A 21063-nucleotide genomic window follows, 5' to 3' on the forward strand; every position below is an offset into this window, starting at 1 on the left:
GTTTACATGGCTTGCCTAGTACAAAAGCTCACACCAGAAGCACAAACAACCCTTGAAATCTGTCTGTATAGAAGTTTCAATCCTACAGTTAGGATACAAATATGGCAAAGTAATTTATATGAGCAGTCACAAAATACAAGCAACCAACAGCTTAAAATTGTAGTTCAAAAATGCAGTCCAAAAGGCATTCACAAAGTTCACTGCATTTTTTAAAATCATAAATAGTAATAATCTGTAATAAATAATAATCATCTGTAAAACTCTATCCTTTTCTGAGTAACTTAGATAATTCATTCTGAAGTTTGTCCAGTTCAAATGTCATAAACCAAACCGTCATAAACTTTCTGAACAGATTTTGGCACATACTGCAAGTGTACTAGTGACTGGATAACTTGAGAATAGGTGAAAATTATTGACCACCCATCATTTGACATCCTCTAAGATACAGTGAAACATGTAATAATAAAGCTAACTATACTTGTTTGCTGGGTATGCTTACTTGTTTGTGGATGGACATGAAAAGATTCTATGTACATGGATGTTATTTCTCCTTTGTACGAATCAGCTTCATCACACGGTTTGGAATGCTTTTCAGGACTCTAGAAAAACAGGGGAAATAAGAATTCCTATTTAAATAAAATGGCTATGTTACTTCATATCAAACAGAACATTGAATCATTTAAGGAATTCTAGGCTGAAGATTAGCAATTTTAGTATCTTAAGAGTAAGAACTGACCCATATTATACAATTTTAGTCTCTAGTGGAAGTTATTTTATTATCATAAAACTAGTACATCATTCTTCCACCAAGAAAAATAGCCTCTTTGTATGGATCCTGGACTAGGATTTAAATCCACTGAAAGACCTGGATGTTTAAGTAACAGCTAATTTCCAGGTTAAGAACTTAAGCCCCAGAAGAATAGTTTAAAATTCCCAGACACCACAAACTTAACCTGAGAGGAATCAAAAAATTTCCATGACCTTCAGTTTTTGCAGATAAAGTTTCTTAGGCGTGTCTAAATAAACGCTTCTGGCTCCTGACAATGCTCAGTGGCTCAACTCCTGGTCAGAAGTCATAATCCAGACCTATGGTTTCCAAGCTTTTTCACAGGCAGATATGCATACTGTATTCATTCTACTTCTACTAGAAACTGAGTATCAATTCCACTTTAAATGGTGCAGTCCTCAGCTTGGGAACCACCTTTTTGTCTGAGTTTCCTTCAGGACTTGATACATTAAGCTCTCTCACAGCATGCACAATATAGTTTAACATGGACACTATCTAGGATAGGTGTTCAGTTTTCTCCTCATACTAATTTCTCCCATCTCTTAACGGTTATGATGGAAACTATTAGAGCGGTGGGGACCACATTCTTTTATCTCATATTGTGGCTGTCCCACTTTACATGGAATATATAAAAAAACCTTTTTCATGTCAAAAAATGAGCAAAAGAGAAGTGCATACTGGTTTGGGTTAGTAATTAGAGTACTTATCTAGGATGAGGAAGATAGCGATGCCTACCCCTCCTACAGCAAATACTTAGGTATTTTCTCCTGAACAGTCATCGGAATCATATTTACTCACATCTTTAAAAGAACAGGAGGAGCTAAAAACAATCAATCTCTGAAAAAAGTTATACTCAAAAGTACATTAACCTTGATAAAAAGCCTGCCAGCATTTACATATCTTACCAAAACTCTCTCAACCATGTTTTCTCCAAACACAAAATCAGAATTGCTGCTGTTTTGTACACTTCTGTCTTCAAACAACTGACTTCTGGGGGAACAAAATAACATAAGAATGTGATTTCGAATGATTTAGAACTTTGTAAAGAATATACATAAGTTCATGCATTTACTTTCCCTTACCTTATATTAAAGAGAAACAAAAAATGACCACTTAAGTAATTAGACAAATGCTTTAAGAGACTCTGAGAATACTCCCTACGTAACATTTCACAAAAGGAACAGAGAGTATCACACTGTATTTCACAAAGATTATTGAGGATGTTCCTTAAAAGCAAAGAACAAGAAGCAAAGCAACATATCTCCTCCTCCTCCTCCTCAGGGAAGTGTCTTACTCCAGAAACTTTAATGAGTTATGTTTGTTTCCCTTTTTCCTTTTGCTCCACCAAAGACTACCACAATTAACAATTATCCCTTCATGTTGGTGCAGCTCTGGTACCCTTCAGAATAACATACTCCCCAGTGCCTTGCTTGGCCATCCACCTGTCTTGGGAAGGCGGAGAGGCAGTGTATTCTAATGCATACACTTTCAATTCATGTAATACTGCAAAACCAGAAAGGTATGACAGCAGGTGGCTTATGATGACGTATAACTAAAACAGGAAAGAAAGATCTTATTTCCATTTTTCAATTACCTGTTCCATTGGTATACTTAAAATGAGAATTGAAGCAAACTAAATACTTGCAATCCTTTGGTACTGGCCAACTATAATTCAGGGATACAGATTCGGGAGAAAATTTCGTACAGTAGATAAATCACTTTACGTTTAGAATCTGGAGTGTGACGGGTTTTGGCAGAAGCTACATTAAAACAACACTTGTCCTTCTTCTCTTCTGTCCCTTTTTCCTTCTTAATGTCACATGTTTTCTGCATAAAAATCTTTTTTTTTTTTTTTTTTTGCATTGCTAACCTTAGTTTAAGTACTCTCAGTTAGCCTGTTACGTCTCAGGAAAGTTTAAGAGAAGAAGGTGAATGCGTTTTTAAATAGTGACATAGTCACAACTTGTAAAAAGTATATTACTTGTGGATTACATTCAAGAATATTCTAATATAAGTAGAGTTGTGATTTGACCTGCTAATTACGTAGCCCCTTTAAATTAACAGGATCCATTTTTTATAGAAGTCACTAGAAAAGTCCTTGTAAACTTCTTTTAGTGGAAGTTGTTCCTGCTGCTGGTTTTTGTTTTGGTATTTTTTTTTTTTACAAAAGGCTTATAGGTTGTTCATACTCTCTGTAGAGCTTAATCACTGCATCTCTTGCTGGCAAAGGCAAAACCATCCAAGTTCTTGTCTCTTTCTGTTCCAGATGGACAACTTGGCAGGAAGACGATCTGATGTTCTGTCACAAACTGCATACTTCAGCACCACTTATCTGCTTCTCCAGATCATTTATCATCCTTGGGAGGGCTTAACAGCACAGATGTCATGCAGAGGATATTCCTGTTAATAAGCTGGGTTTGTTGCCAGAACTTTGATGATTGCCTCTAAAACTTAGTTTCTGTGTTCACGACTACAGTGTGCTTGAAATCTCTTCACACACGGTGAAGGAATCCCCAAGTAGAAGATATCTCCATTTTACACTTAAGGAAAAATTCCTTAACATTCTCATGCTTGATAAGTTGCTAAGATAAAGAGCAAATACGAAAGAGAAATCCATCTCTTTTCAGCCTTGAAGCCTTTCATACCTGTTTTGGGCCATAAACAGGAATCCGAATTGTGTTTGAACTAATGAGTTTCTTATCCTTAAGAAAACTGCCCATGAAAATTCACTGAATTGTGATGAATTTCCATCCTGAAATTTCATCTACTACTTCTAGGCTGCTCCAGTAGCACCGTAGTAAGGATAGCACTCCAGAAGAGCTAAAAACCAGAAACTAGAGCCTTGTCTCAAAGAAATAATGTGGGAAATGGATTTTGGCTATTTTCAGAAATGTAAGGAAAAAGTAATCAGTGCAGGATCTTTCTTTTTCCAACTGGAAGTGCCAGCCTTAAAGTCCTATTAAAACTTCAATACCCTTATGTTGCTGCAGGACAAGAACAAAGTGTGCTAGGGATGACATTGCCATGGAGATACAAAACAGAGGCACTGAATTCAGAGAAAGGCCACTAACAAGGAAGAATGAAAAAAGGAGAAATGTGGATAAGATACCGGAAGGGGACTAGGAAAGAGAGTAGATACAGGTACTGTCCTTCTCAGAGTGTCCATAAGGGTCTGAGTAGCAGCCAGTAAGGACCTAGCAGTATTTAGGTCCTAGTTGTATTTAAATTAGTTTTCAACTTGTGGAATAAACCAACATTTACCACAATTGCAATATACAGAATTAACGAGGCACAAATATCCCAAGCAGATTAGCATTTCTCTTTTAAAAAAGAAAAGGAAAAGAAATACCATAAGCACTTCTAAGTCTTGTAACTTGTCAGCACTGGAACACTGCATTGCATTTCTCTGTCAATCTACTTCACGAGAGAGAACCACTCACCTATCTTTTCCTAGATATTGTGCAGGTGACAGAAGGTAAATAGACTTGGAGTATTGATACCAACTGATTTTGAAGGCAGTACCATCTTCCCTTTAGTTTTTCCAGTATGCGCATTACCAACATTCTGGATCTGCTAAAAATCCAGCATGCTGTGTGGCTCCATGTTGTCCTCACAGGGCATCATCACAGCATTAATTGTGATAGAAAACGACAGGCTGGCTCTTCCAAAACCACAGTGAGCATCTGCCCTCTAATGATGCTCTTCTTGTTGATAAGGATTAAGAATCTAAGTTGTCTGTGCATCTAAAAATCCCTTATGTCCTCAGAACCCCGGCACTGTGCATCCTAAATGCTGTGTGCAGGAACCTTTATCTGTGGGCCATCCAGCCCTGACTGGGATAGACTCGTTTGCAGTTAACGTGTTCTCCACCCTCTTTGGGTGGGAGGTGGAAAGGAGGCAACATCACAAATGTGTTACCTGTGGCCCTAGCAATTTTGAGAAGTCATTCCCTCATCAGTACTGATCTCAGGTGTATTCCTGATGCTCACAACTTCCAGGTAAATAACCCTCATCAACCATCAGTGAGCAGTATTAATACCCACAAGATAACCTGTTGGCCGACTACAGACCTAACGTTCTCATGAGCCCATCTCTAGAGAGAGGTAATACCCCACTTCTGCCGCAGTATGAGTTCTTTCAGTCATACACAGAGACAAGGGTGGGGGGCAACGTCCTAGCCCAAGGTGGTCAGCTTCCTCATGCAGAAATTCTGATGTCCGTGCTGGTCAACCCATGTCAGCACAAAGATGCCACCCTGTAAAAATCATCACAGCTTGTTGTTCATGCCAGAAATTCTGGCGCGTGCACAGGAGCACCAGTTGCAGCATTCCCCTTGTCTTCCAAATCCATCCTCGATGTTTTTCTTCATGTCTCCTGTGCCCAATATGCTGACAGATTTTGGTAATTCCTGAGTTTCTCTCTATCTGTTTATGAGATGCAGCAGCTATGCAATGAGAAGAGAGTTCTCCAAAGGGACACAAAGATGACTGTAAACATTCAAAACTGGGACATATTTTGAACTGCCAAAGCTGTATGAGATTGCAAACCAAAATAATCTCCTACAGAGATTAATTCCTGGCAGGAGTCCATTTCTTATAGCATACGGAGCTCATGTCAGTATCCACAAATCCCGGCACCACGCACAAATACTAGTGAGCGCTGTGTGGGTGTAGATAGCATGGGCTCAGTACCATGTTAGACAGGTAGGACAAAAGGGCATGCCATAGTCCAAGTGACAAAATGGTGTAGAAATATAATAAATAAAAACTTACGGTGTTGTTTTACAGCTAGAAAGATTCATGGTAGTAGATGATCTCACTGCTGTTTTGGAACTTGCGGAATTCTCAGCTGAGGAATAAGAGTTGTCTTCAGATAGCTAGGAATAATAAAACCAGATTAATTAATTAGGCCAAGCTTATTTTCTGCTGTAAACACATCTGCTAGAAGTCCAGAGTCACTGAGGGGGGTGTGTGTATATATATATGGTAGTTGGCAGAGCTGCCTGCAGCTGTGTACTGAGCCAGTGCCCCTAATCAAAATGCTAAAAAGTTACTTTCTAAATAAACAAAGTCCTAAAGACCCCCAAAGCTGATTTGCCCACAGAACCCTGGTATCTGAAAGTTGAGACAGCCTGCAGAGAAGAGATGTTTTTTTCAAACACAGTCTGCACATGTTTAACAGTTCACACCATGTCAGTGATCTATTGATTCCACTGAAACTGATACAGGAACTTTCTTGAAAATCATGCAGTGGAATAATTAACTGCTTTAAAACAGCACTGTTTTTTTTTTAATTTGAGCTGCAAACATACATTAGACAGTAGAATAACTTTTCTTTTTACCTGAACACGTGCTTCTTTCTTAGTTACTAGAGATACTACAGGATTTTTAGGACACGTCAGGGCTTGTGGAGGTTGTAAAATGGCAGGTCTAATGACATTCCGCAATTGACTTTGTGTCAAGGATCCTTGCAAAATACAAAGACAAAATATTTAAACAGAGACTTTTTCTTCACATCTAATTCATACCTGTGTGTCTTCCCTCTTCAACTGAAAGCTTCAAAGCATATTTAAATAACATTTATTGTTGTTTACTTGGTACATATTCTGAAAAATTGTAATCCCTTCTAAAATACACAACTCTGCAGTGACACCAACCCCTGTTATCCTATCAGAATAAAAAGGTAATGCATTATATAAAAAAAATAGCTATTTATATTTATAAAATACATTTGGTTTTATGTATTTAAATATATGTTTATATTTATACTTATATTTACTGCTTTGAGTTAGATCTGTCTTCTGGTATTTCAGATTTAATCCTGCACCTGCAGAAACCAAGAGGGTTGTTCATTGTCTTCTCTGGGAGCAGAGTTATTGTTAGAAATGTGGAATTTCACTGTTCAAGGTTATATTCAGTCCACTCAGCAATTAAGTAGTCAGAGCAGAGGCTCAGAATGGAGCTCACAGGATATCTACCCTTCCAACAAATAACTGACGAACCTCATAAAGATATTTAGCCTATCACTCAGCACAGAGAGGAGTTGTCATTTTTATGTCTTCCGTATCTGTTAAGAATGTCTTTGTGGAACTACAGTGAACAAATATTGCAATGACTGTTACCTTCTTTTGTACTTTTGATCAAGTCAGGGTTTCTTTGAAGAGCTGAGGTCATGAATATGTTATTCTTCTTTACTACAGAACAAGGAATTTAAACTTTAATAATTAGTAATAACAAATTTTAATTATTAATTCATATTTCTGTAAACCCTCCCTATTTTGGTAGTACCTGAGCAATATTCCAACCTATCCATCTAAACAAGATCTCTGAGATAACTGTTACTGTCTCCATTTTACAAGTGGGTAGACTTCTGTCTATGTCAGAGACAGAAGTCTTTTGGATATTAATGGATGTTTTAAACTCATACAATCCTTCTTGAGCTTTGAAAACCAGGTGCTGCTGGTTTGCAAAAGCTGTGGAAATAGCAATGCTATCTGGTCCAGTCTTAGGCATTTTTAAGATGAGTAAATGACGCCCAAGAACATGGGAATAAATAAATATGCCCTGCCCTGTTCTGGTAAGAATGCTTCCATAACTTACTCTAATGATGGCAGTGCACTACTGGTGCTTCCACTGTTTTAATAAAAATACCAAACACCAGCCAGAAAGTGACGGCAACAATGTACCACTTCTTGTAAAATGACACAGCTAATACTCTACACACAATCACTACTTTTTCATTGCAGAAAGAGTGTGGTTTGTTGCTGTAACAATGTTGTGTCCTCTTAAGATTGTTTAGAAATCCTTTAGGCCAGGGACCTGTCTCTGGTAAGTGACACAGGCTAGGATTTAAGACTACTCTTTCGTTCCCATTAGTGGTAAGTGGGAGGATACTCCTAGGGTCACTGGTTACATGGAAGACAGGCTCCTAGGATAGCAAATGATATTCCTACAGGAACCATCACCACTAAATTGCAAGCAAACTAATTCATGTAATTACTTTAACTCCATTCTGTTTTTTCAAGTATAATTTGTACCATACTGTGTAAATGCCTATTTGCAAATTATTCAAAGATTCCTCCCCAGCAGTGCAGGATTCCCTATCAACAAATGCAAAAAACATTTCTTCTGTTTTCTTCTGTTTCTTCTGAACTGCTAGTCCTCTTCCTAAAACATTCCTTTATCCTGTCCAAATACCACCCTAGTCCAACACCCTCCAGCTCTGTCCTGCAGAAAAAGCATTTCTGTACATCTCTATTTTAGCTAATACCTGCTTTTCTACATAAATATTTATTGGTTTTGTTGGTTTTGGGGGTTTTTTTAGTTACCTGGCTGGGAGGGAGGGAAGGTAGGAAGGACGGTAAAGGAAGATGATCTCCCTCTTTTCTGATTGAGAGTTGTATCTGCAAGGATAAGAGACTGAAATTATCATTTGTTCAGAGAAAAAGGTAAGATTAATTCTAAGGTTAGCCAACTTGATATTATGCCTTCATTGGCAGTAGAATAAATTGTTGTCTGCTAACTACCAGCTTTCCGAAGTAGACTGTTAGCTTATGCCTACACCGCTGAATCAGAGAGGTCTCTGAAGCCAAGTGGCACAGCCTGGCTCAGGCACACTGCTTATGGCTAGTCCACTCTGTAACAGTTCTGTCTAGGAGACTGCCAGTTGGAGAGGTTCAAAACAGGGACAGGGAGTGAGCTATCAGTTAAGCAGTGTGGACAAACAACAGGTCAAACACTCAAGCTTCCTCCTGCACTCTACTTTATTTTCTGGTATAGGCATACCCTAAAATTTCTACCACCTCTATGATTTTCTGTGTATGATCTCAGTATAATTTTCGGAGTAAACCAAACCTAGCTTATCTTAAATCCTCTTAGCTACATTCAGGTGTGTCACAAGACAAGATAAAACAAAATATAGTATATACATATTAATGCCTGAATTCAGAAATAACTTTCTGGTCCCATCCATATGTTAAATAAACACTGTAAAAAACAGATCAGTCCTTCTGCACAGTAGCCTCAGCAACTTGCATGCATTTCCCACGGAAGCAATACACGTCCTTCCAGGTCAGCTGTTGGCTGGATGGAAGGAGGGGCCCTTCTGGAAACTGCTTTACATTTTCAGGGATTGACCAGGGAACACTGATCTCTTCCACAAACCACAGAATCTCATTCCTTTCCAGCCGTCCTCCTCCCTTGACTGTGTGAGCAATTCAAGGAAATGGTATGAAATAGACGGATTTTTCACTACTTTATGTAATATTTTCTAAGTATGGAAAACTAATGTATTTTTAATTTCAAAGGGATTTATTGGAAATTACCAGCAACTTTATATCAATGTTTAAGTTTTCATGACTTGCAGCATTTCTACAGTGCAGAAACATTTCTTAGACAGGAAAATTCCTTCTCTTCTTTACCAGATGATAATACAGAACTATAGAAATTAAAACACGTTTACTGGAGGTAAACGTCATACCTGTGTTAGACTGAGAGTCAGACTTCTGGAAAGTAAAAGATGATGATCTTGCATGCTTTCTGGAACAACTAATGAAATCTAGAGAAATGGAAATATAATGTTCTGCAGGGACAGAGTGGCAGGAGATTTCAGCACAGTGTTATGATACGGAATTAAAACCTGAACACAATAAATTCTAGGAATGACTTACAGGAACAGCTTTAAGGTAGTGCCTAAGAGCATGAGGGCTTTTGAATTTCAGCCAACACCTGGCACAAAGCCCTAGGGAGTCTTCTTTATTTCTACTAACTCCAGGGAACCTAAACCAAGCACTTAGTTCAGAGCCCACAGGCACAGAAGACATTAAGAATGAGAAGTTACATTATAATGTAGTGTAAACAAATAGAAAAGGGCAGCTAGGAGCTCATACAGCTAATGAATATACTCGGCCACTTTTCAGGGCTTCTGGAGTTTGGCTTTCTGGTAAATATGAGAAGTAAGATGAAAGAATTGTTGAGGTAAAACAGGGACATATATATTAGGACATAGTGGGTGGCTCTACAACCTGCATAGTCTTAGTCTACTAACAGGGATTTATCCCTGCTCATACAAAGTAAGAGTCCAAACACTGTTTTGACAGGCAACAGTCAGACCTATGAATAACCCAGTGTATTATTATACTGTTTCAATGAGGTGGTAATTACCATTTTCAGTTTTGCAAACTGGGTCTTCTGCAGGTCGCTGGAAAAAAAATATAAGCGTGGAAAGGTCAAGGAGAATAGAACAGCCAGAACACAAAGTATATCAATCCAGCATATATGCATTAAAAGCAGTCTTGTTTCTAGATCCTACTTTTCCTTTTTCTATTTTGAGACCATTTATTACAACTCTTAACCTGGGCTAAAATCCTTTATTACTGCTAGGATCACTATCTATAGAAACCTCATTTCTCAGGATTTTTTATCAATTATATTAAAAAAAAAAAAAAGCTTTTACCTTCAAAGGACGGCTGTTCTTTTCAAAAACAAATGTTGGCTGGGCAAGCACTGATCGGTCTAGAAGAAAGAAGAGATCATTTTTATTTTATTAACAATTCTGCAATAGCACTTCTCAACCACAGTTCTCAAAGTGTTGTGCAATAACAAACAGGACTTTATCCTTTTGTTACAAAGGAAGAAAATACAGAGCTGCAGTGATGTACAGCACAGTCCGTACATCAAAAAAAATAGCTAGAGTCCACAAATTCCAGTGTGAGTTTTGCCTAACTAGATGCCACAGGATTTGGCCTCATTTTTTTTTTTTTTTTACACTTCTTCTAGTTAAAAAGAACAAAAAAGTGCTTTTAGCCTTTACAGACCACATCTGCCGTCCTTCAGAACAAGGATGAACTGGTTCTCAGAAAAGCGCAAGGTTGTGAAATGGAAAATGATCCCGAAAAGGAAAGCAAGGAAATATGTTACACTTGGCCTCGGCTACATTCACACTTCCCATTCCTTAGGCTTCAGCTAAGTGAATGTCTAGTGTCAGTTTTAATGTGTGAGTATGATATATAAACATATATATGTTCTATAGAGCAAATTCTACTCTCAGGCATACCTCTGCATTTCTCAGGTATGACTGAGAACAACTTTGGATCCTTTTTTTTATTTTGAAACATATTTCAGCATACAGTTGCCTCACATCAAATGTTATGTTGATTTAGGGTTCACTACTTCTACATCTTACACGACTTCTTCAGGCTACTTACTTTGCTAAGAATGAGACCTTCACAGCCTGTGCAACTCTAATGGACTAACTTTATTTGTCAGTGTGAAAGCAGAAGTTGTTTTCACCAGTACCACCAATTAATGACACATTTATTTTGCCAATAAATGGCACAATTAAAGAGCAAAGAAGCAGCCACAAACAGATTTTTTTAGACCACCACATATAGGGTTTACCTCATGCTAGCTTGAGATGTCTGTAACGTGCAGTCAATAGGAACAATCAGCTTCTGAGCACGAGCATATTTTAGTTCTCTATGTTAGGAGAGGAATGGAGACCTGAATGCATATATTTCTCTCGATGGGTGATAAGGACAGACTAGGGTGACTACTGAGCTATATGGCTGGCCTTTGGCCAAAGAAATTCCACACTTAATTGCCATTTGACAGAATATTTATCGCGTACACACCATTTTTATAACACTGGCTTAATCTGTTTTATATTAGAATGTTCACCTGTTCAACAAAAATGTTCATGTGAAAATACATGGATTGATATTTTTATCTTGGCTTGCACACCTACCTGTGACCAAACCACTCTAGCATTTGTATCAATTACTTAAAGGTTTAATAAAGCAAATATCAACCTATCATGGAGGTTTTTAAATTACTAAATAAATATATATTCAACAATCAAGAAAAAAGTAAACATTGTCAAAATAAAAGCTGCGTGTATGTAAACTGGGGCAACAGGCATGAAACTATTACTCAAACCCAGTAACAACTAATGCAGTTTTGTTGTTGTTGAAGTTAATTTTGTATTTAATTAGGCATTATGTGTGTGCAAAGGACTGAATTTAGCAAACTTGGCATGCTTTGCAATGAAGGTCTGGTTTGTCCTTAATAGAAAAAGCAGAAAAAAGTTCACATTGTTCAACTCCAGGAAAGATAATTCTCTGTCACTGAAAGTTGAAGAAAATTTCCATAATCCGGTTGCAGCTGGGAGTCCATGGCATGGCATGAGATGGAGCAATTCCACTTCTGTTCACTAGAGGGGAGTGGCACACATAAACAATAGTATTTCACTGAAATATTACTTATTCAATATAATGGGCTTTTTCCCTGTCTCCTTTTCAGAAAAAAAAAAAAGACTTGTATTCTTATTGAATGAAGGAAAAATACAAAAATTAAACCATGACAACAGAAACCTTCATATTCTCCATAGCACCTCTCAAAGCTCAGAAGTTAGCAATATTTTTACAGGTACATTTATTACTCCAAAGCATGGAATTACCAAAGAGTGAATTGCTGTGAAAAAGGAACTGACTTTCTATCACACAGTTAACTTTTATTGGAGCTAAAAGGCTGTAGGGAGTTTGAAGGAATTAGGAATATTCACTACAATTTAAACAACAAAATTGCAGTAATAGTTGAAAACCCAGAAGTTCCTGAAGAAAAATTCGTAACTGGTGGATTACAAACAGAAACATGTGAAGCTAAGGTATAATGGTACCTTTTAAAGATAAATATGTGTATTTTGATATTGCCATAAATAAAAAAGATGTATCGCATCAGCTGCTTTTGAACCAAAGGGAAAACTTTCTTGCCATCAGTAGATTCAGTCAGAGGTTGTTGATGCTGCCACACTTATTTATCACTTGTACTGTTCTATATTGCTTCTACCCAAATCAAGAAAACCTTTTTGTAATTCCTGAAAAGTATGCCACGTAGCTCATCAGTAAGATCTTCGCTCCTCAATCAGGCCATTTGTAACAGAGCTTTAAAAAAATATTTGTGTTAACTATATATGTATCCTATGCATCAATTTCCAATTACATTTAAAACTTCTCAGATATTCAAGCACAAAATATCTGCAGCTGATCCCCACAGAAAAAGCAATGCAGAATTACTTGTGGATGTAACACAAGGCTATCAAGGAGTTACCAGAATCATGTCAACGTGCTAATTTTAACACTGGCGAGCAGCTTTGCATTTCTCTCCTTCCTTTTCTGCACTAAGGTTGCCACTGCCAGGGTGGATGGCTGTGTGCTGGGAGGAGAAGCCCTTCCGCACCCTCCTCTCCTAGCAGCGGCGGTGCCTGACTCTGTCCCTGGGAAGAGACGACAGCAGCCAAGGCTGGGTGCACGCAGATGCAGCGGGGCGGGAAAGAGGTGGTCTGGAGCAGCCTCTCCTCTCATCACCAACAGGACACAGACGGACACAGGCTGGCTAGTGCCTGGTTAAGACTGGGCTGCGCCAGTCTTCAGCAGCTTGGCACTTGTGGATAAAAGAGGCTGTTGGAAAAGTTACCAGAAAAACCTGCCAAATGGGCTGCCTCTGGCTGCAGAGACTGGAATAATCCACCAGCCTCAGCCAAGACTCCAGACACAGAACCTGCCTGTCTGCCCATGAATAATCACCACAGATTGGGCTCTTTTCCTCACTACAGTTCCCCTGAAGCTGCTGAATTACAAAGATCTTGGCCTAATGTTTGCATTCGGAGTTCAAAATAAGCCCTTGCCCGGAAGACACATTAGCAATGTCCAGTTCCCTTGTTTGAGATCTTACCTGCCTGACTTCCTGGCTCCAGCCTCCTGTCCTGTTCAGAAGCACTATCAAACATACTCTGACCTGAGCTCCCTGACACACAAGGCACCCGGGTCTCAGGCGTGGTGCCTGCTCTGCTCTGCTCTGCTCATCCAGTATGGGCATCCCTGCTCAGTCCTCTGCCTAGCACTGTACGTGCAGGCAATTGGCAAACTATGGTCATTCATATTCAGGTGGAGATTGCATTTATAGAGTTCCATTTGAAAGAAAATACAGAGGTGCACTCCGGGAAAAATGTTTGCTGGCTGCTGCTTAAGCCTAGGAAGCACTAGTCAGAATCACACCCAAGAAATAATGTAAAATTGCTTTCACCAGCTTTGCTTGTATCCCAAAAGCCAGCATTATCCATGAGGTGTATGGGTCCTTCAGCCTTTGCTGTGACATCCCACTCTTCATTTTTATTGCTGTTGCTTTTCCTAAAGCTGTAGAAACTTCACAAAATATAGACATTAAAAAAATAAGTGAGACACTGATGGTTTTGAAAATTTTAGAGTTATCATTATTGCTCCATCTTGCCCAGAGAACAGATAAATGACCCTTAACCTTTGAGGGCTAAGGACACAGAGGAGAGAATATGAGCCCAAATCTCTCTACAGTTTTCAGGCAATCATATGCCTGAAGTCATACGTCAAAAGTGGCTGACAGTGCTGTTTCTATTCCTCCCAAAGCAAAGCAAAAAACCCTCAAATCTTTAAGAGGATAAGATAGGAATGTTACCTCAATAGAAGTTTTTCACTTCTGACTTTTAAACAGTTAATTTTTACATTTTCAGATTAAAAAGAAAATAAATTCTGTTGCATCTTCACCATTATCAAACTTGCCAGAAGCCTGAAAACATTTTAATTCATATTCATACCAAATCCTTTCACATTTTTGTATCTAAAGTTAGGAACCTACATCTATAAAAATAATAGAGGACGGTTTTCTATCACTCAGGATGGCTGACTCCAGTGAAAGCTGTGAGCATCCATCAAATGTAAAAACCAAACTGATTTTATACATGCATTAAAGTGCTAAAATGCAGGCGTTAGAGTTTGACAGCAACTACAGTTCTTACACGCGGATCATATTTTTCTCCTCCAGTCTTAGCAATATATACTATTACAGAAAGGAAGTTCAGAAACTGATTTTCTCATTCAAATTTGTGTTCTGTTCAAATCAGTTTTATTGGTTAGTGATTCCCTTCAGCTAATCACAAAACTGAGGAACTATTTAAGGAATCAGCCTTTCTGTGGTGTCAGAGGTATGCAACATCACCCAGATTTTTTCATTCCCGCTCAGTGACTAGTCAATACCTTCTTCAGGGATCAGCCAGTCAGTGTTGAAGAAAGCTGAAACTACTTTTTCAGTAAATTAACCTAATACCTTATAAAATGTAAGGTTAGACACTTTACATGGTGTTCTGCTTTCCTGCTTTGTATTGGATTTTTAAATTAGGCTTAACTGAAAGCCGTATGAAAAACAGTACTTTAAATATTTCACCACAGAGCTGGAAATAGGCGGGTTTTATTCCATTTGTCAATTGAGTGCCACTGACCAGTCAGGTGGCAGGATTTTCATGTGTCTGTTGTTTCTCTCAACAGTTTCATACCGAGAATTTCTTTAAATGCTTAATGTCAATCCACTGGATTTTGCCTAAGCTTCTACAATTCCCGGAACTTCATATATTATTTGCATAGCCCTTTACAAATAACTACCAATCCTGCAATCAGATATTTCAGATTGGCTTAGCTACAAAACTGAATCCTTCACACAAAACCTGCGTTCATAACTGCCATCAAAGAGGTAACAATAATAACAAAAGCTGACTTGTAAAAAATAACATTTTTCTTATAATTCCTTAAATTAAAATAACAACTTGCACCTCTTTGGTTTTTGTAGCAATCCCATTTGCACCTCACAGGAAAACTTTTAATCCTAAAACAGAAACTACAATTTTTACATTACACAGTAAAAAAAAAAAAGAAAATAACTTCTTAATCAAAGATCATTTTCTCAAATACAGTAGGATTCTGGAAAATTGTATAATCTCCAAGTAATGTCACTGACTTACAAAACCTTCAACTGCATCTAGCTTTCTCTCAGAACATCCTAGTAAGCATTACACAACACACAAAAACTACTACATGAAAATTTATAATCAGATTATAATTTTATCCTATCAAAAGATAAGGCTATGACATAATGTCAGCAAGTTTCTGTGCTCTGATACGCTATAGCATGAATTTCACTAGCTTCGTATATTAATGCTATAATTTGCAAAAATAAAAGCAGAAACACATCTGCATTTTGATGTTATAGCTTAGATTGCTGGTTGCCAAGTCATTGAACTCAAACCAAATAAAGTTAAGCAATAACAACAAATCCTTGCACATAACATTGCCATTTTGTTTGTTCCACATACAAATTAGCTCAACAGGAACACATAATTGGGGAAGATGTTGAGAAGAAAAGTAGATTTACTGTGACTTTAGTTGCGACATCCTATAGGTAGTTTTATATCACTAAAATACAAAGAAAAAAAAACAAGGGAGAACTCTGCCTCTGCCATTTATGAATATATGCTGTTTACAGCTATTATTTGAAAAAACCCTAAGACAAAATATTGTGCCTGGTATTTTGAGGCAATATATGTGAAGAAAAAGAAAGCAACGATGGACTAGCATGTAAGTGGAAGACATAGATCCAGAAATTAGTATAGTTCCATTAAAAAAAAAAGGAATTATTTGGACTATGCTAGCTGATCATCTGTCCACTAACATGTTGCCTCAAGGAGCATCAGAGTTAAACTGTATACTAATATGACCAATTTTTGTTCAATATGCTGCAAAATCACAGAAAAGTACCTATGCTTCTATATTGCAGATAATAGACTGCAATAACAGGCAGAAAAGAAATACATATAGTGAAAATATGCACTAGGATAGATTAACAAAATACTTTGCTATCCAAGCTCGGACTCATGTTTAAATACTGTTTCTGGGTTTTGATACAAAAAGACATCTGTCAGTATTTCCAGAGATGGACCATTTTCATCTAAAAAGAGGTGAAAGAATAGTAAAAACTTTCTGGCTAAGAAAAAAGATTTGCCAAACCTTCATTAGAACCGTGGTTGCTGTTTTATAAATACTCACTGAACTTTGCAACATAAAAGAGAGTCAGTTCACGGCCAAGTGAGAGCGCAACAAGGCTGCCAGCCAACATCTCAGGTCCCTTAGTGACCTCACTATGTAAGCCAGGCTTTCCTCTGCCAAAACTTAAATAAGGAAGGTGACACAAGGCAAAATGGGGTTGTCCTAGAACAGTACTTTAGGCACCCAACTTAATAAAATTGACTAACTTTAAGACATACAGAAAAAGCTTTTAAAAATTTCGCATTGCTCTGTTTCTGGAAGCGCTGAGCAGTTGAGAACTCTGGCGGAATTCACACGCATGGCTGGCTGCTCAGCACCTCTGAAAAAACAGGTCACTTATTTAAGATTCTAAATGTGGACCTGGAAACCTACTTTCAGATTCTCATTTATTAGCCTTCACACTTTTGATTTCTGCTTATGAAGCATATTCAGTACTATCTAGGACAACACCCTTAAAAATTAAGATCCATTTTAAAGCCAAGATGGCAGGATTTTCTAAGCAAATGTACTTTTTTTTTTTTTTTGCTAAGACATTGTGAGACAAGATTGATTTATTCATTTGCATCTAAATCCATTATACGTACATGGTGGGTTTCTTTAATTGGTAACCACTAAAAACAAAATGAGAAAATAAAACAGGGTCATAAATCAAATGAAATTCTCATCTGGTCAAATCTCCAATGCTAATCAGAAGAGTTTTCCATATGCAGATGTACCAGAGATGCACGTTGCTATACAGGCAACAAATATTCAAGTTCAGTATCTTAGTCATACTTCCAGACTTGTAAGCTAATTGAATTTTTTCTTTTAGAATAGTCTTCTATTTAAGACTGTCAGTGAACCAATAAATTTGCAACAAGTTCTCATGAATACTGATTTTCTGCAAATGTTCAATATAAATTGTTCTAAATAATTGGTCCCAAACCATGCTGAAGTGTTTTATGAGAAGAAACTGTTTCAGCATTATTAAAATAAAATACTTCAAACATATTAAGATGAAATTTTGGACAAAGCCTTTCATTTTTTGAAAAACAATGTTGTTGAGAATTTTATTTCTCGAGAACTTAAACATATACAACAGACATTTGGCCACCTGCCTGTGCTTGCTACAGAAGTGACTGTACTTCAGGGGCCCATGAAGAGATTGCTGAACACAGCACTGCATGCTCTCCAAACACTTTTTATTAAATACAAAGTGCATGTTGCTTATCTTTGGTTCAGCTCACATCCTGTAAATACAGTTTGGGGAACTGATCAATAACTTCACACATCCCCGTTTGGATGAACAGAGAGTATATCGTCAAAGAAGCAAGTTTCCATTTTCATCATACTCAGAAAGAGGAAAAGGAAAAGTTCATCCAACTGTCTGTTGCAAAATAAAACTTCTGGAAGAATTTCTCTTAGGACAGCTTTTCTATACTGTTAAGACTCCAATCTTGCACATTCTTTGTCATACAAATAGTTCATAACCCACAGAAATAATTTCACTGTCGTCAGTGAGACCAATTATGAGAGCAAGGATTCTTCATCCAGGCACAGTTATGCAGAATCAGGCCCTAACTTTTTAAGGCATGTGCAACCTCTCTTCAGCCACTCTTCTCAATGGTACAGATTCTAAATACAGTTTTCTTGATCAGTGTGCAAAGGGTTCTTTTACCCAAAGAATTCCATTTACTACTCCTGGCTTCCACTGTGGGTTTATAGCATGCCGTATGAGATTTAAAAATTAACATACTTCTCTTCAGACATGGAAACTCAGCTGACAGCCTGCAAAAGTGTTTATAAATAAAGCATATGTCACACCCATTCATCTCTGTAGAGCACAGTCCTCGTCTTTATATGGGCAAGACACAAATAGGCATTAAAACAACAAAAAAAACCCTATCCCAGCAATACTTTAACATAATTTCTGAGAGAAATGAAACCCAGTTGGCTTTATTTCAAACATTAGAGTGAACAAAATATTTTTGGGAGTCTCATCACTACAATGTAATTCTAGCAGTGATGCAATGCCAGAAGTAACCGTGTCACTACACCAGCGGGACTGTGCCAAAGTATGTAACCAAAAATTGTTTTATAAACACTGAAACTTCCAACATCCCAGTGCTCAGCACTTTTAGTCTATCATAAAAGCCTGTAGAGTACTCAATGCAAGGGCAATAAAATTCATAGGCATATAAAGCTTTGCCATTTTCAGGGCATTGTACCAATATTAAATTTCATAAACCCCTGCAAAGTAGCATAGAAGTAACAGTTTTGTGAAGAAATTGAACTGTGCAGGTAACAAGGCCGTGATCCAACAACACACATCCTTAAATTTTAGGCATGTAAGTAAATTGGACTATGTGTGCTCAACACTAAGCACAAACGGAAAGGCTGGTTAACTGATAAATTAGCCCAAGCACTCTAAACTGTATCAGTCATAGCATCAGGTTTAGACCTTGAAAGCGCATGCTTCCTCTTGCTGTTTTCAGTTCATTCATCAACCTGAGTGGTAAAAAATGGTTGGTGGCATCATCTGCAAAATGCCCTTAACATTAGCACTTGTTTCTTTATGCATCCTCTTAAAAAATGTTACTACTACAATTTCACATTAATCATTCTCAATTCTTGGCCCTCCTCACTACCTAGATGAGAAAGGATTTTGCTGTCCACCTCTGTAGTCAGGCTTCTCTCTGAGGAGCTAGACTGGTCCAGTTTCGCTCTCAGTGCCTAGGTGTGCAGCGCAGGACAGGAACAGCCAGGAAACCAAGCACTGGTCCCAGGTATGGCCAGGAAAGCAAGCGCTGTTCCCAGCCGCTGTCAGGCCCAGCATTTTGGAAAGCTGTAGAATGTTCTAATGACAGGGGAGTCAACACTCTCAGAAACAAGGAGAGACCACTTTGGGTGCTCTACAAGTAAAACTCCAAAGATACATTATCTAGTAGTGTCTTTTCTTCAACTAAAATACAAATTGTAGATTCCTGACAGATTACCACTAAAAACTCGCAACAAAGAAACTACATCCAGCCAAGCTCTTGTTTTGCATCACCCACAACACTGTTACCAAACCAGGCACATTCTTTGTGTTTATCCCATTCCCCAGAAACCTTCTTTGATGGGGAACACGGAGACATGCAAAAGGTATTAGCCAACAAAACCTACCTGTACAGCATTCCTCCTTGGGATTTAACTTTCCGCTACAGGAGCCGGGGCAGGGGCTGCGGGTGGTCTGTTCTTGCAGGCGAGCAGCTTGGTGCAGAGCCCAGGGGTCACTGGGCCAGTCTCTTCTTCTGGGGAGGTCAGGCTTAGCCCTCGCACCGTGCCTGGATCTGACTGAAAAGTCACAGCCTGCACAGGAGCACTGTATACCTGTATATAAAACATTCCCTTTGCAAGCAGGAATAGGCTGGTTTCTCATTATGAGGTCCTCAGAAGTACCTTTTTTTTTATATATATATATGTAGTCATATATGTATCTATTTTTCTTATATATATATATATAAGCGGTAGTTGGGTCTAGAACTTTGGATTTAGCCTTATTAGCTGTTCTCTAGGCCACCCCTCCCCTCAAAACTAGTCAGGTGAGGCCCGCGACGAGCAGCCCTCGCAGCCGCCCCCGGAGAGCAACGGCCGCGCCGTAACGGTCAACGGCCGCGCCGTAACGGTCAACGGCCGCGCCGCCACCAACGGCCGGGTGCGCCGCGGGACACCGCCCGCCGGGCAGCGCTGCACCGGAGCGAGCGGCGGCCGCTGCAGCGGCCGGCGGGGGAGTGAGGGCGCGCCGGTGCTACAGTGACAGCTCGGGGAAAGCTCTTAGCGGGGGCTGGCTAAGGGGATATGGGAGGGGATATGTAAAGCCCGGCAGATTAACATAAGAGGGCGGGCGGGGAAGCGGCCGGAGTGGCTGTGCGGGGTGTTTACCGGCAACGGCTGAGAGAACGCCGGGGGGGTTCAGTCACGGGTGGGCGCACCGGCGTGTGCCGGGGGGTGGGGAAGGGCTGGGGCCGCCCGCGACCCCCCGTGCGGAGCGGGGCGTGAGGAGCCTCCCGCCGAGCGGGGGCCCCGGGGAACAGGCTGGCGGCTGCCGCGGCTGATGCGATCGTTGGTGCACGTTGGCGGCTGAGGCAGCGGGCAGGGCTGGGCTGCCCGCGGGCGCAGCCGTGGCGGCGGAGGGGAAGGACGGCCGGGGGTGGCTCTGTTCCTGTCGCGGTTGAACTACGCCGCGAGGGTTGCCGCAGCTGCTGTCCCTCTGCTCCGCAGACCGCCGGGACCATGAACCTCGGCGGCACGGAGGGGACGGACCTTACAGGGCTTTCACCAGGTTGTGAGGGCTGAACGCCGTGGTCCACCACGGCCTCCAGCCCAGGAAAGGGCGGCGAAGGCCGGCAGCTGC

The 21063-nt window shown here is 39.4% G+C and overlaps 1 protein-coding gene across 1 annotated transcript in view; it reads right to left on the reverse strand.

Moving 5' to 3' along the window:
• Positions 1-20088, reverse strand: part of RANBP3L (RAN binding protein 3 like) — a 31984-nt gene extending 11896 nt beyond the window's left edge. The window contains exons 1-10 of the mRNA XM_059833617.1: positions 19833-20088; positions 10241-10299; positions 9949-9985; positions 9266-9343; positions 8115-8189; positions 6909-6980; positions 6129-6253; positions 5560-5663; positions 1657-1777; positions 500-599 (exon numbers count right to left, since the gene is read on the reverse strand). Of these exons, the coding sequence (XP_059689600.1) occupies positions 500-599; positions 1657-1777; positions 5560-5663; positions 6129-6253; positions 6909-6980; positions 8115-8189; positions 9266-9343; positions 9949-9985; positions 10241-10299; positions 19833-20088 (1027 nt within the window). The remainder of the gene's footprint in view (positions 1-499; positions 600-1656; positions 1778-5559; positions 5664-6128; positions 6254-6908; positions 6981-8114; positions 8190-9265; positions 9344-9948; positions 9986-10240; positions 10300-19832) is intronic.
• Between the last annotated feature and the right edge of the window lie 975 nt (positions 20089-21063).

This window comes from Gavia stellata, chromosome Z (genome assembly GCF_030936135.1).
Source record: "Gavia stellata isolate bGavSte3 chromosome Z, bGavSte3.hap2, whole genome shotgun sequence".
NCBI classification, from domain to species: Eukaryota; Metazoa; Chordata; class Aves; order Gaviiformes; family Gaviidae; genus Gavia; species Gavia stellata.